A 14,158-nucleotide genomic window follows, 5' to 3' on the forward strand; every position below is an offset into this window, starting at 1 on the left:
CATAATTCGATCAATAATTGCTGTATAGTGGCTGGATATAAATCGATCACAAAAAAGTGTTTATAACATATATATATATAATTGTATGTCCAGAAACAATTGGAATTTTCTTTATTGCTCATGTACCAAACTTAAGGAGAGAATGCACTTGAAATATTCTCTGTAAAAGTGGGAAACAGCTAGTCCCATGCGCAGCCTGGGACTTGGCTTTGGCTGAGAACGAGACAGAGGAGGTGCCATTACTGGCCTGAATGCCATTGCTCCTTTTCTGGGCTCTCCTCTCATTTTGAGCTTTGAATATTTTCTTTCTCAATTCCTTGAGAATAAAATGCATCAAGAAAGGTGACTGGGTAGTTTGCAAAGCAGTCACTCTCCGTGCTTCCACAAACACTGTCATACTGCAAAATCGAGTTTCCACAAACATTTACCACACCCTGACAGCTTATTTTCCACAGGTATAACTGGCTGTGTAAAGTATAATGCAAGGGAGAAAGAGGTCCATTAACGTTCTTCACCCATTGGTCACTTACATGCATTTTAGTTACAACTCTTCCTCGCTAATAAGGGAATCTTCATAACCAAATGTGTAATAAAATGGCATTGTCATCTGTTACCCTGTGGTGTGGGTACTGAATCTTCTCTTGTACCTTTTGTTCATGGTATTTCTGACATACCATTACCTTGCAAGCATCAGCTGCTGCCTATGAAATACAGCAGAAAAATATAATAAAGCTTTAAAAAGGCATAAGCCTGAAGTCTTCTTATTTCACCTCAAATTGCTCCTGACAATAATCCAGTGGGCCAATGAATAAGAAGGACTGTCTGCTGATTTTACAGTTTGTTGAGAAGCATCATTCAATTTTGCAATTCAATGTAACGCTGAGCATATCCCCATCAGTCTGGAAAATACTTGTTCCTGCTATAGCTGGCTCTATCAGGTCTATAAAGAGACTGCAGTAAAGAAATGCAGGCATTTTCTTTAAGAAGGAACAAAAAAATCTACCACCAAAAGGAAAATTTAAGATTCTAAGAGGGTGTGTACCTTGTCTGTCTATCCACAATACCCTTCCTGCTGAACTGTTTGCTACCGTGTTCTTCAGGTGCTTTACCTTTTATGTAAATATTTTTTTATGTTTTCCAGGATTAATAAGGTGCTATTCTTCATATTCTAAAATCAAAGTTAACTGTTTGAAGTTACTGTAATATTTTTGGGGACCTGAAAAAGCTCATAAAGAGTGAATCCACACTTTTCTTGGTGTTCTTATGTGTCTAAATGAGGAGTGTAGGCTTCTCTCCCAGTGCCAGGGAGAAGGAGGAGGTGATGGAGCGAGTGCATTTCAAAGTAGAATGCAGGTGCTGCCAAGCCTCTGCTGGAGCCTACATCCAGGCTGTACCCAGGCAGCAGAGGCTTCTATGAAGTTTCAGAAGTTTGGCAGCCTGAATCACCCCTTTACCCCAAGTCCTGATGAATGGGCCCCCTAACAGAACTGTGACCGCAAGTGTGTGGCACACAGCTTATGGAACATGCATTTTCCATACCTAACAGTCAATCTGAACAGAGAACACAGGCTAATTCTGTCAAGGATCTTTGTGTCTTAAGCTTCAAGGTAATTTTTCAGTGCTACCGAAAAATGAACGGTATTCAGTAAAAGCAAGGCACTTGTTTCATTTGAAATGTGGTATTATGCGACCAAGATTAAGTATAAGGATAAAATGTCTTACAAAATATTAAAAATAACAAGCACCAAGATCCAAGTAACTGGTCAGAAAGTGATGACACAGGAGCATGAAGTAAGTCACCTCCTTTGATGGACTCAGTATTCTTTTTTTGCTGATGTGTTTGCCATCTTGGCCTTGAGTGCCACAGAAAGATCTTCAGCACAGTGAAAGGTGGAAACTCCTGACTGGCAAATCTGAAGAAGCAAAGCAGCAGTTTATTAACTGATAAAGATGAGAACAGATTTCCTGTGATTTAAATCAGGATGGAATATTGCCTTGGTTTATCTTATCTGACAGGAATTTAGTACCCAGCATTTCTGATACCCTTCTCTGGCTGAGCAGCAAGGCGGACGGCATGGGATGCATGCGAGACCGTCCCTTGCAGCAGGTGTGAGTGGAGAAAACTTGCTCCTGTCCAACTTGCTCAAGTGAGCAGGGAGATGCCATGTCCTGGGCTGCAGAAGCTGAGGAGCATCAAGATGTGGAGGAAAGGGTAGTTCTACTTTTTTGAATTCAATGTTTCGGGATTAGAAAAGCATGGAACCCTACCTCGATCCCCGTACTCTAGCCCCGTCCACATTCTACCGGCACTGAGACACCCAGGTGCCTGAGTGCCCCGTACAGGGGCAGCAGGGAGGGTCACCGCACCAGGCCCGCGGGCACGGGGGGCAGCGGGTACAGGGGGCTGTGGGCATAGGGGGCAGCAAGCCCAGGGAGCAGCGGGCACGGAGGGCAGCAGGCACGGCCTTTCAGCACGCCAGCACTTGGGTTTTTTAGGAAACGAGTTTTAAAGAGATGTTCCTGCCGTGCAGGGGCTGAAATTCAGGAGATGCTCCATTACCGAGCCTCTCCCAGCCTACAGACCGCGCTGACGCACAACCAGGCCCGAGCCCGGATTGCTGAGGCCTCGGAAGGCGCCAGCGCGTGGGGCGGTGAGGCCCCGCCCCCGCGGCGTTGCCAGGTTACCGTGGCGCCTCTGGGCGGGGCCGCGCCGGCCGCTGGGGCTGGCCCAAGAGCTCCCGCCCCGCCCCCCGTCGGGCGAGTCTTTTTGACGTCACGGCGCAGCGACGCGGCCGGTGCGAATCGCTCGTTCGGCACCGCCATGTTCAAGGTGAGGAGATGGTCGTTCTCCGTGCTCGTGGCCGTTGCAGTTCCCCGGCCGTCCCCTCGCAGCCCCGCTCCGCGGACAGGGCTCCCCGCGCCCGTCCCCACCCGGGGGGAGCGGGCGGAGGCAGGCGGCGGCCCCTCCCTTCGCGCCCCGCCGCCGCCTGCCGCGGGAGGCGCCGGCGCCCGCGGAGGCAGCAGTGTGGCTGCGGCGCCGCCGGGCCCTCGCTCTGGGGACACCCGAGGCCGGCAGGGGGCGGCCCGGCAGCGCGGCCGGCCCGGCCCCGCGCTGAGGCGCCCGGGGGCGGGCGCGCCGCTCCCGGCGTGGAGCGGGTCCCCGGCGCTCGGTTGGCGCGGCGAGGCGCGGCGGTGGAGGCCTGGCAAGAAGGCCTTGGTGCTGGCGAACGATTTTTTCACCTTCCGGCTAAAACCGTACTCAAAAAGTTGTGTTACCCGGCGGCACCTGCACTCGGGGTCCTTTGTCTATGACTCTGAGGAGCTGTTTGCTTGATCTTGTTGCAGCTCCCTTTTTTTAACATTGCAGCGTGGTGTGTCCTGCCCGCGTTGCACAAACAGAAACACATGAACACCACGTTCGTTATTTAAAATGACCTCTTGGATGCGGCAGCGTGGAGCTGTGAGTGTTGCTGCAGGGTTTGGGTTCATACAGCTTGGGCTGCCCTCGTCTTGTGTCTCCCCTGTGAAAAGGAGTAAACTTGCGTGATCCGGGTTTAACTCATGCAGTTGTCTCAAAGGTCTTTGCCTTTATCATGAGAGGAGCCCCAGATCCGTTCATGCTAAAAGCAAGCTGTATGTTTCATTCAAATTGGCCTGACTGCTCAAGAAGCGGGAGGGTTTTCTTAAAAAACCTGGTGACTTGAGTCTTAAATTTTTTTCTCCTTTATACCTTTTTTTGTTTGTTAAAATTCTGTAATATATCAGTATATATTGATATGCTGAGCAGCCTACACTTGCTGTTCTGTTGTCACAGCTTTGTTGTTAGGGGGTTTTTTTGTTATTTTTTGTTTTTTACTTTAACATTGGGACAGTTGCTGGAATTCTGATCTAAGGATTTTATCTCAGAATCATTCGGAAGTCCATAAGTGATACAGAATCGTCATTAAAGGGGTTATGAGTGAGCCTGTGGATCTAGGTACTATGCATACTACTACTACTTCTGTATAGCTATTGAGGTTAGGCAGATTTCAGTGCTTCGGGCCAACCTAATTTTTTGCCTCTAAAAGTGAAAGGGTAAGGTGGCTGCTTCTCCTTCATGTCTGTGTTCCAGAGTTTGGGTTTTGGTTTTTTCAGTTGGAGTTGAGAGATAGGAGGGAAGAAGGGAAAAGAAGACAAAAATGAAGTAGCTTCATAACATTAGGACAAATAACAGCCTTCACAAAAGTATGACTGAGGAAACTTTTTTTTTCCTTTTGTTCTTTCTTTCCCCAGTTTTGAGAGTGACAAAAACAGTAACTGAGAAACCACAGACAAGAGGAAGAAATGAGAAAAGTTCTAGTTAATCTTCAGCTGTTTGTTCCCCTGTTTGTATTGAGAGCTAATACAGGATTTATTCTTCCTTGAGGGATTATTTTTTTTTAGTTAAGAATTCAGAACTTTGAGAAAGACAGTAAAACAAGACAAGAGGTGATGAAATATGATGGTCTTTTCCCCTTCAGCTTTCAGATCAAATTTGCTTGTGAGTGATCTAGTTTCTATAGGTAAAGTTGAACTCAGCTAGAGAAAGGAGTAAACGTGGTATCTTTTTTTACTTACAGTAAATGCAGAACATTGCTTAGCAAAAAGAATGTTAGCTCTACTTTTTGGTATCAACTGAATGGCTGAGACGGGCAGACTGAAGGCACAGCTCAAAAAACCACAGCTGGTTTAGTAATATGTTGTTAATGTGGAATTAAGAAATGAGATCCTGAAGTGAATTTTGAAAACAAGAATGGTTAATCTTTCATACTGCTGGATAAACCTTTTAGTGTGTACATATATACATGGTAGTTTAGTTAGTAGTGGTTGTATCTGTCCCGTAAGCTTAGCCATTGCAATATAGCTTGAACAGTGTGTTTAAGGAGAGATTAATCTTTCACTTTTAGTGGTTAATTTTGTTTAAAATGTAAATATGAAACCTTTGGAAAATATCTGCACCTCAGTATTTTGATGTGTACGGTTAATGGTTTCGGCTTGTGTAGCTCAGTGATCACTGATACCTGTTTGCGAAATGAAGGTGTTTCCATTCTTAACGCTGTGCTGTTTGTGTCTTTATATAAAAATCTGAAATACTGAAAGCACTTGGATTTACTGTTTCTGCTGGTGACATTTGGCATCGTTTACACTGTTTGAAAATATTTTTCAGCATGAAAATGCATTTAGACTTTTGCCTTTTCAGTGACAGAACAGTTTTGCAGTGAAAAAAGGAAAGATTGAGGAAATAGATTCTACAGCTGTTAATGGTTAGTGGCATTCATGTTTTTATCTTGGCTAATGAAAGTATGTGAAAAGTCTTTGTTTAAGCAAACACTCCTAAAGATTATTCATGTCTTTCCTTGGCTGTGAAGGAGTTGATCCAGTTATTGTGGTGTTTTATTATAGTGCTGTAATAACAAGTCTATAAATTCAAATAAGGAAAAACTTCTATTTTAAGCAAGTTTTTCCATACCCTTTGATTCATCAGAACCCTTATGTCCTTCTGAAAAGCAACCCTATGACCTAGTTCTTGTGTGCTGTTTCTCTACACGTAAATGAACATTTTCAGGAAGTTTGACAACTCTATAGTCTTAATGTTGAGTTTGGGGAGTCTCATGCTTACATGTAATAAATACTCCATCGGCAAAGCAGTGGGAGAAATTAAAGCTGCAAATGCTGATCTGTATATGATAAGCATGTGGTTTGGATAAATTTAAAGTTATTCATGGACAGAAACAAAGTTTCAGAGTAACTGTCCCATGGCTAGGTCAATTATTGTCGTAACAGCATGAAGGATGTATTGGTTTGACCAAGCCTTCAGTTTCACGAGCAGCTAGGTCAATGTAATGTACCCTTACTGTTTCTGAAAAGGAAGAGGGCTTGCTGCCTTCTGCTTTTTCATCCCCTCTTCCCTGGCCACACAGTTCCTCTTGTGCTTCTCAGGCTGTTTCATGGATGGCTTCAACACACTAAGCCCGCACAAAGCTCTCCACTTCTTTTTCAGGATTAATCTTTTGCCAAATTGGCGAGGTGAATTGCCTCGTGGTGGAAGCGTCTGGCTGCCAAAGCTAGGGCAAGGTGAGCAGCAGGACTTCTGGGAACCGATGCTGACAGCAGAGCCAGACCTCGCCAGTCTGGTGGCAGCAGGCTGTGAGACCCACTGGCGCTGTAACCTGACACAACAAAACGCAGGCGGTTGTAACTGCACAAGTTCATCGGAGCAGTAACATGAATGAGGCATTGAAAGGTTTCCCGTTTGAACTGCAGTTTCTTGAGTTAAGCGTTGCTGTTGATGAGGATGTGCATTTGTTGGAAAATGCTTTCTGTGCATTCTTGATTCACTACACAGCTAAGATTTTTACCTTCTGGTTTTTTTAAGTTAAAGCAGTCTCTCCAGTTAAGGAACAGAATTCAGTGTAGGTCCTAAATATAGGAAGACTTATATCCACCTTACTCGTGGTGGTTGTGTTGTATGACTGGATTGAATCTGAAGTATTCAAAGCCAGTCAGGTATCTGTCATGCACTGTAATTCATGTTTCTCACAGAAAAACAGGAGACATTCCTAAAATTCTTAGAAAGCAATGATTGTGTTCTGATGCTCTCATTTTTTTCCCTAAATCTAGATGCAGATAATAAAATGCTGAACTTCTTGGTACTAACTGTGGAAAAATGGAGGTGTTACGAACATTCACAAGGTTGTTCAAAATATGAATATAATGTTAATTTTCATTAACTTTCTCAGTATAGATACTATGTTTCAAGTAAGAAAACATCTTTTTGTGAGATGCAAATATCTACTGTCTCCTTTAGCCTTAGGCTTTTCCAGATGCCATCTGAATAATTTAGGTGTTATCATTTGAGTACCTGAGCGTATGAGATTGTGTACCAGCAACTCCCCTTTCTCCTGACTTCTAAGCATCGTTGATATATCACTTGTTACCATATGGGGATATAAACATTGTCTGTATGGATGTGTTCAGATATGTTGCTGTTTTGTTTGAATTTAATGGTTTACATGTTTTCCTGTAATATTTCTAGGTAATTCGGCAGGGGGCCACCCCTGTTAGCCTGAGCTTGCTCTCTATCCAGGTTTATGCTTCCTCTTCAGAGAAGGAGACTTCCAAAAAGGAGTTGCTGAAAATTGAGGAGGTAGGTATGGTTATAGCCCTAGTGCTCTTCTATCTATGTGGAAATACCTACAGAATTCTGAAAGACACTGTATTTTGATGCATGAAAGCATTTAGGTACATCTCTTCACCTTTTGTATTCTTGCCTTTAAACTTGCTTCTCAGTTTGCAGTAATAGAGATGTCTATGGTTTTGCTTTTTTTATCTGAGGGTTGCATTTGATGCCCTCTGCTTCATAACGTCAGGCTTGCTTGTGTGTATGATTTTTTTCCTGCATTACATCCTTCTTCATTCAGAAATTACCTTTTCATGTTTGTAGATTTACTGGTGGTCATGTATCAAATGCACAGGCATATTTTATTTGTTTTTTATCCAGGTAACATCGTGTATTTTTTAATTGCAAGTACTGTTGGCAAATTCTAACAAAATTTTGTTTATGTTCTCCAGTAAAACAGCAAATCAAAAGTTTTTATTTCTAAAAAAAATCTCTTTTTTACAGGAAAAATTCTTGTCTGGCGGTGCTTTGAGTCAGATATAGTAGCCTACAGAATTCTATCAGTTTTCTGTACAGCATTCAGACGTAAGCAACAACAAATACAATAAGTAGTGATAATAAAAACCTGTTAGTTTATTTCTCTAAGATGTTACAAATATCATATCACAAGGGCTTCAAAACACCATGCCAAAGTGTAGACTCACCATTGTTGTTGCATAGGCTTTTAACAGGCTTCAACAGAAAAAAAACCAAAAAAAAATTGTAGTTCATAACTAAAGACAGCTTTATATCCGTGAGAGTTTGTAGTTGTTTAAAAACTAAGTACTTCAACCTAAGCTAATGCGTTGTTACATGAGCAGTGAAAATAAATGAAACAATTTTGTGTATAGTTAAGTCTTTTGGATGTGTCTGCATGGGCAGCTAATTTGCATAATGAGAGGATCAATAGTTGAAGCAGCCTCCTGGCTTCACCCCAGTGAAGTAACCTTAGTTTGGGCCATCGCGTGCCCTACACCACCACTGGCATGAGTCAGTAATGAAGCAGCAGTTTCAGGTTACATATGTGCTGAATAATTGGCTTGCCCATCAGCTTCAGCAAAGCAGAATGTGCAGACTGTGGCGTTCTGGCTGCCTTTCTTACCATTCACAGAGTGTGTTAGTTTGGAACTGTACTCTGTTAGCTGTCTAGTTTCAGAAAATGTATGGGAATGACCTTGTGCCAGACTTGGCTGTTAGGCTAACAGGATCAAAGTTAAATGGATTGTGTCTGGGGTTGCCAGAGATGACTGGATTTCCAAGGGAAATGAGACTTAAAATGCTTGTCTTTCAAAACATTATGGGAAGTACAGCTGCATGAGTTATCGAATTATTTGAAAAATTCTGTGTCACTATGTATTTTGTTATGGTTAGCAGCTTTTTTTATTAGCATATACAGTTGTTTTGCAACTTACCTTGAAAAGAAGGCTAGCTACACATTGATGCAATAATATGTGTAAACAGTTTATAATAGACTGCTAAATGTGGTATAAAATGTAAGCTCTTCATACTAAACATCAGTGTCATATATAAACTGCTAGGAATTTTATCAGGTTTTGTTTTGATCTAAGTTTTGCTGTTCATTTTCAACAGTATAGACTAGTTTGTTTGGTTTTTTTTTTTTATTAGAATACAGTTTAAAGTATGTTTAGGTAATTTTAATAAATTGTGATGCTAAACCCTAAATATGGTGGTTTAGTATTTATTATGTGAAGATGCCCATTGTATTTTGGGTGGACGTTACAGTTCCTATTTGCTCAGCCCCATGGTGCGATTAATGCTGTCAGTTGCTGATGTGGTTAATGACTGCAACATTGGGATGTCATACCATTTTCCAGCTCAGTAACAAACAGACAAATTTGTATTGGATGTTACCTTTTGTAGAAGCTACTTAGACTCTTTAATGATGGCTTGTGCAAATATAGAAAATGATCGATTGTGATTTCTAGTACATTTAGTATGTTAACTGGGAACTAGAAGTGCTGATTAAGACCAGAAACATTTTTCACAATTATGTTCTGTGTTCTTATTAAACTACTTTAATATTAATTTATAACCTGTGACTTGGATCATATAGCAGCTATGGATGAATTGCATAGCAATTAAAAGTCATCTTCGTCATAGCATATAATTAAACTTTGCTCACAGTGGTTGTCTCACAGCTGTACCTGAATTTTTCTTATGCATTGTTTATGTTGTAAGTACCATGTTAAGCTCCATGTTAGGTGTTCTCCGGTTAGCCTGTTCGTGCCCTGAAGACCTACTTACACAATTACACCTTTGTTTTTAACCTCTTGTTTGCTAATATTCACAGCTGTCACTCTACTCCTCTCCAGCTTGTGAGACTAAATATGTGGAGAATCCACAAACCCAATTGGAAGAGGGGGTTTCGCGTTTACGGCATGTTATGGAGCCATATACAGCCTGGTGTCAGGTATAATGGTTTTATATCACATCCGGTAGTAGTTCTCTGTGATAACAGTTGAGCTGGGATTTTTCTTTTTTTGAGACAGAATTAATAGATAGAAACAAAGTAAAAGGCGGTAGCTCTACAGGCATTTTTCCAAAACACTGTGTTAGTTAAAATTTTCCATGGTTCAGGTTATAATATTTACCCCCTCCTCACACAAAACCAGTTGTTTCTTTCTAATAATTTGCTGAAATAAACAACTGCTTTTTCACATTTTCTATTCCTCCAAAATAATTAAAAGAAAATTAAGTAAAGCTTAGAATTGTTATCTGAAATAAAATTTAAGCTGAAAGGTATCTATGGATGTCTGGATTTGGTACTGTCCTGTGAGCGAGGAATACAGGAGAGTGCTTAAATTTGCTTTCTCCATGCTGAAGGAGAAGGCCTTAAATTACCAAGCAGTGTGCTTTGGAGCAGCAATACCAAGTTGTCTTCACTGCAACTGTGACAAAACACAACTTTGCAGAAAATAAATCAGTATTTGTTGAACTGGGATGTTGAGGGAAGGAATACAGCTCTCTGGAAGACAGAAAATCCCAGGCCACTAGTAGTGGCAAGCCTAGCCCCCCCCAGACCTTACCCCAAAACTTTCTTATATATTTTATTAGGTAACGTATTTATACTAAACAGTTATTAAATATAAAAGTAGTTTTTGCAGCATAGAGAAAAACCAGGATTTTGTAATCAGGGTCTAAATTGTTGATACTAGATTGCAGAACTTTCTTGCTCTTTCCTGACCCAGCAAATGTTGAAGCTTACTTTTGAAGCAAGGGCATCCTTGTCATCTGGTTGCCTCTTGGCAACTTTAAGTGTTTCCCTACTTTGCACTCTGGCTATTGTGAATCCTAATCTTAAGCTGCAAACTGGTTTTCCAGTTCTTCGTAGAAAGCCAAGCCATTCAGATGAGGGTGTCCTTTCTGCCTAGACATTCTGTGTTGTGGTACTATCCTTTAACAGTACTGAAATGTTTTTTTCAGTAATATTTGGGGTTATTCAGTCTAGCGGTGTGTTTCTAAAGTGGCACCAGCAGGAGTACTGACTTTAGTTTTCAAGGAAAATGGGGATTTTCTGCAGTGTAGTTAAGAGTTCTGACCTCCTAAACGCATGAGTTCTGTTTGGTTGCCTGCGGTAACCATAACCGGGAATGAAATTTGAGAGAGGTTAGCTGCCCAGTTGGACTAAACGTAGGTAAGCCTTGAACAGTCCTCTGTCTCGCTAGCCTGTTGTATTCCTATTTGCTTTATTTTTTTTGTCTGTGTGGCGATCATTTACATAAGATGTGCTCTTCTGCTCCCACACAACAAGCCATTTCCTGGCAGTGGTTTACTGACTCATTTTATGAAGTGGGCATGTAAACTTTATGGGTTTGGGGTCATCTTGCTTGCTTAACTGTAGTCAGAGATCGTTTTGGTTTTGCCTCTCCCCCACCCCTTGCTGTGTTAAAGAAAATAATATTTTAGGTTTGTCTCAGTCATCTTTAAGATTAAAAACGTAACACAGGTTAATGAGAATAAAATTGGTTATGTCTGTATATACATTTAACTTTTTCAGAATTGCTTGTTTAACTGGAGTGGAAAGTCAGTTCAAAACACAGTGTAGAAATGAGCCGGTTGTGTGAGCTGTGACAGAAAATCAAACTTAGTCTCTGGGGGTTTTAGAGCATATTCTTTTTTCATTGGCTTGTAATAAGACAAACATCCCTTTAGAGTTAACGTTGTGTGTCACATGATGACACTTTTTTTCATGACAAGTTGTTTTGTTTTGTTTCCAAAGTCAGTCTTGCCAGTGAGGAAATGAAAGTTCTGAAGATATTACCCCCATGCCGTATCCTAAACAACTGCTTTCACTTCTGCACAGATAAAGCTCAAGTGGTATTGCGAGACTGTACTCAGCTTTGGGGATACATGCTTATGAATTTGTTCTGATAGACAGTCTTAGGCTGTCTCTCCAGAGGTTTAGTAGCATAACAACAGTTAGCAGTGTTGCTCTTACTGAGGATTTTTTCCCTCTACTTAGATAAAAGGCTATGTGAATTCTTTTACCTCCTGCATATTTTCGGTCTGGAAAAGAATCTACAAGTAGTTTGTGGGGTTGATGCAGTGCTCTTTGGCTTACTGTAGACATTATTAGGACATCTCGTTTTCCAAGTAATTTCAGAAGTGCAGTTTTGTTAGCCTGAGTTAGTCTCTTGGAAAGTGAAGTTTATCAGCTTGCAGAATGAGTCGTGTACCCCTGTGAAGTGCTAGGAAGGAGTTTATTACGGTGGTGTACTTTCTTTCTTTGCATAAACTCAGGTATTTTTGTGATACCTACATACACTGAGAAACCTGAGATTCAGCTACCTGATCAGGAGCTCAATGAAATATTGAAGTTGACTTCTGTGTTTTGAGGCATTGTTTTTCATCTGTGTCCAAAGACTACTTTGAGAAAAAGCTGTAAGTCATGCGAAACATAACATTGAGCAAGCATAGCCCTGTAAGTGAAGGGTGGAAGTGGAAATCAAAAGTTATTTTAGTGATCCAACACTTTTTTCTTCCCCACGCACCCCCCACCCCCAATCAGGTCAGTTACGATCTGTAGTTAATATTTTACTTAGTTGGTGTCTATTTATTGCTGTTTTCTTCTTTTTTTTAGGATCTTTATGCCAAAGCTATGCCCAAATTAGAAAAAGCTGTTGAGCATGGTAGAGGTAAATCAACTCTAGTTTTCTTAACTAGCAATTTAAAATGTAGGACTGTACTTCTGTTAAAAGGGAATTCCATTAAGCAACATATATATAGTTTCCAATGCACTTAAGACTACTTTATTTTCACTGTATATCTGTTTACATTTCCTTTGTAAATCATTGACACTACATTTCTAAACAATTAAAATCCAAGGCCTGCATCTATGTCTATCAGTGTCATTGAAAACAACAGTTATGCAGGAAAAAAGCATCGTAATTTATTCCCACCCAGCCCAGTAACTGAAAGTTCCTGCAGTGTTTCTTTGTAGTCGCAAGTGTTAGGTCTTTTGTTTGTAATGTTTAGCCTTTTCATTTTGGGTTACTTCCTTAGATTTCTTAAGAATTTTTAATTAGTCCAAAATAATTTGTATTTATTTTTGGTAATGGAAGCATCCTTTCTTTCTTGGGCTTAGCAGGATTGAGCATGGATGTTATCTAGAGCTCATTTCAGATAACTGTGCCTCTTCTCCTTAAACTTAATAGTCTCAGTCTTTTGAACTCCTTTGTATGGAAGATTTTTCATAGTTTTACATCCTCCATCAGACACCCATCTTTGAGTGAATGTTGTTTATGCTATGTTGTTCCTTTGTGATATTTTTTTCGTACAGTGTTTTACTGAAACTAATTCTTGTTAACATGTAGATGTAAGAATCCATTTTGCAAAGGTTTTTATCACTAATTTGAAAAAGATATAATAGAGATGCAAAAGAGCAAAACAAAACAGATGGCCCAGGAGCAAAGACAAAAGCTTCTATGAAAATTGGTAAATACAATACGATGTTCAGTTTCATTCATGTGTCACTAGAGAAGATCTCAAAGGCTTTGAATTTTATGCCAGCAAATCTAAAATGTGCATGATAGTTAAATGTGTTTTGATAACTCTTTATGTTTTGTAACAATTGCCAGCATGTATTGATGATTCCTTATCACAAAAACACTTTCACGTTACATTAAGGCACTTTGTTCTGACTTCTTTTCAGAGGGCTGTGAATTTCTCCAAAACCCCCCTGCTGGATTTTATCCAAGGCTTGGTGTGATAGGTTTTGCTGGAATTGTCGGATTGTTTCTTGCTAGAGGTGAGCGGGAACCTTTTGAACTGCTTATGTTATGGTTTGGGATAAGTAATTTATTTGGGGCTTTTTGGATGCTACTTTTTAATTGTGAAGCATGAGATCTGACTTAATATACAAGCATATTTCTACAGTGTACCTCTAATGACAAAGAGACTTCATCTAAAAGGTGTGTAATAACGTTCAGTTACTGTTTATGAATACTGTATTTCTGACTGAAATCTAGTTCTAGCTTATTATAGCAAAAGGTGGAAAGGATAGTTTTTTTAGCCTAAAAATCTTAATTGCTTAAGTTCTTTATCGCATATGTCACTGTAGAAAACTACAGAGAAATAAATTATGGTAGAACACAGAGGTTCCTGAACTGTGGTACATGTACAACTAGTTTTCTATTCAAGTTCCTTCAAAGTATTGTATGTCCAGGCACAGAGCTGCTGCAGATGGTGATACTCAGCAAAAATACTTATGAGCTCTGGGTGTGCTTTACATACATGCACGTTTTGCACTACAGAAAAGTGATAGTCAATTTCATCATACTAGTTGAAGAAATTAAGGCATTTATGCTTTCGTAGAAATCTTGTTTTTAAAAATGTTAATTGTTAAAAAGAATTTTGTGTTTGTATTGAGATATTCTTAATACAGTGAAATGAAGTAACACAACAAGAAGACTGTAGGTAACAACTGTGAAGTTCTAGAGTTTAAATACTAGTGGGGCCTTG

The 14,158-nt window shown here is 40.4% G+C and overlaps 1 protein-coding gene across 3 annotated transcripts in view; it reads left to right on the top strand.

Moving 5' to 3' along the window:
* The first annotated feature begins 2,693 nt into the window (after positions 1–2,693).
* The window catches only part of APOO (apolipoprotein O), a 32,588-nt gene continuing 21,123 nt past the window's right edge, over positions 2,694–14,158 (top strand). Inside the window, exons 1-5 of one of the 3 annotated variants that reach the window (XM_056328112.1) lie at positions 2,694–2,830; positions 7,055–7,165; positions 9,489–9,608; positions 12,279–12,333; positions 13,350–13,445. In XM_056328112.1, the coding sequence (XP_056184087.1) occupies positions 2,822–2,830; positions 7,055–7,165; positions 9,489–9,608; positions 12,279–12,333; positions 13,350–13,445 (391 nt within the window). In that variant the 5' untranslated portion in view covers positions 2,694–2,821. Of the gene's footprint in view, positions 2,831–5,218; positions 5,283–6,099; positions 6,316–7,054; positions 7,166–9,488; positions 9,609–12,278; positions 12,334–13,349; positions 13,446–14,158 lie in introns of those variants that run through there. The other 2 variants (XM_056328113.1, XM_056328111.1) reach the window with 2 other exon arrangements.

Source organism: Falco biarmicus, chromosome 2 (assembly GCF_023638135.1).
Source record: "Falco biarmicus isolate bFalBia1 chromosome 2, bFalBia1.pri, whole genome shotgun sequence".
NCBI lineage: Eukaryota > Metazoa > Chordata > Aves > Falconiformes > Falconidae > Falco > Falco biarmicus.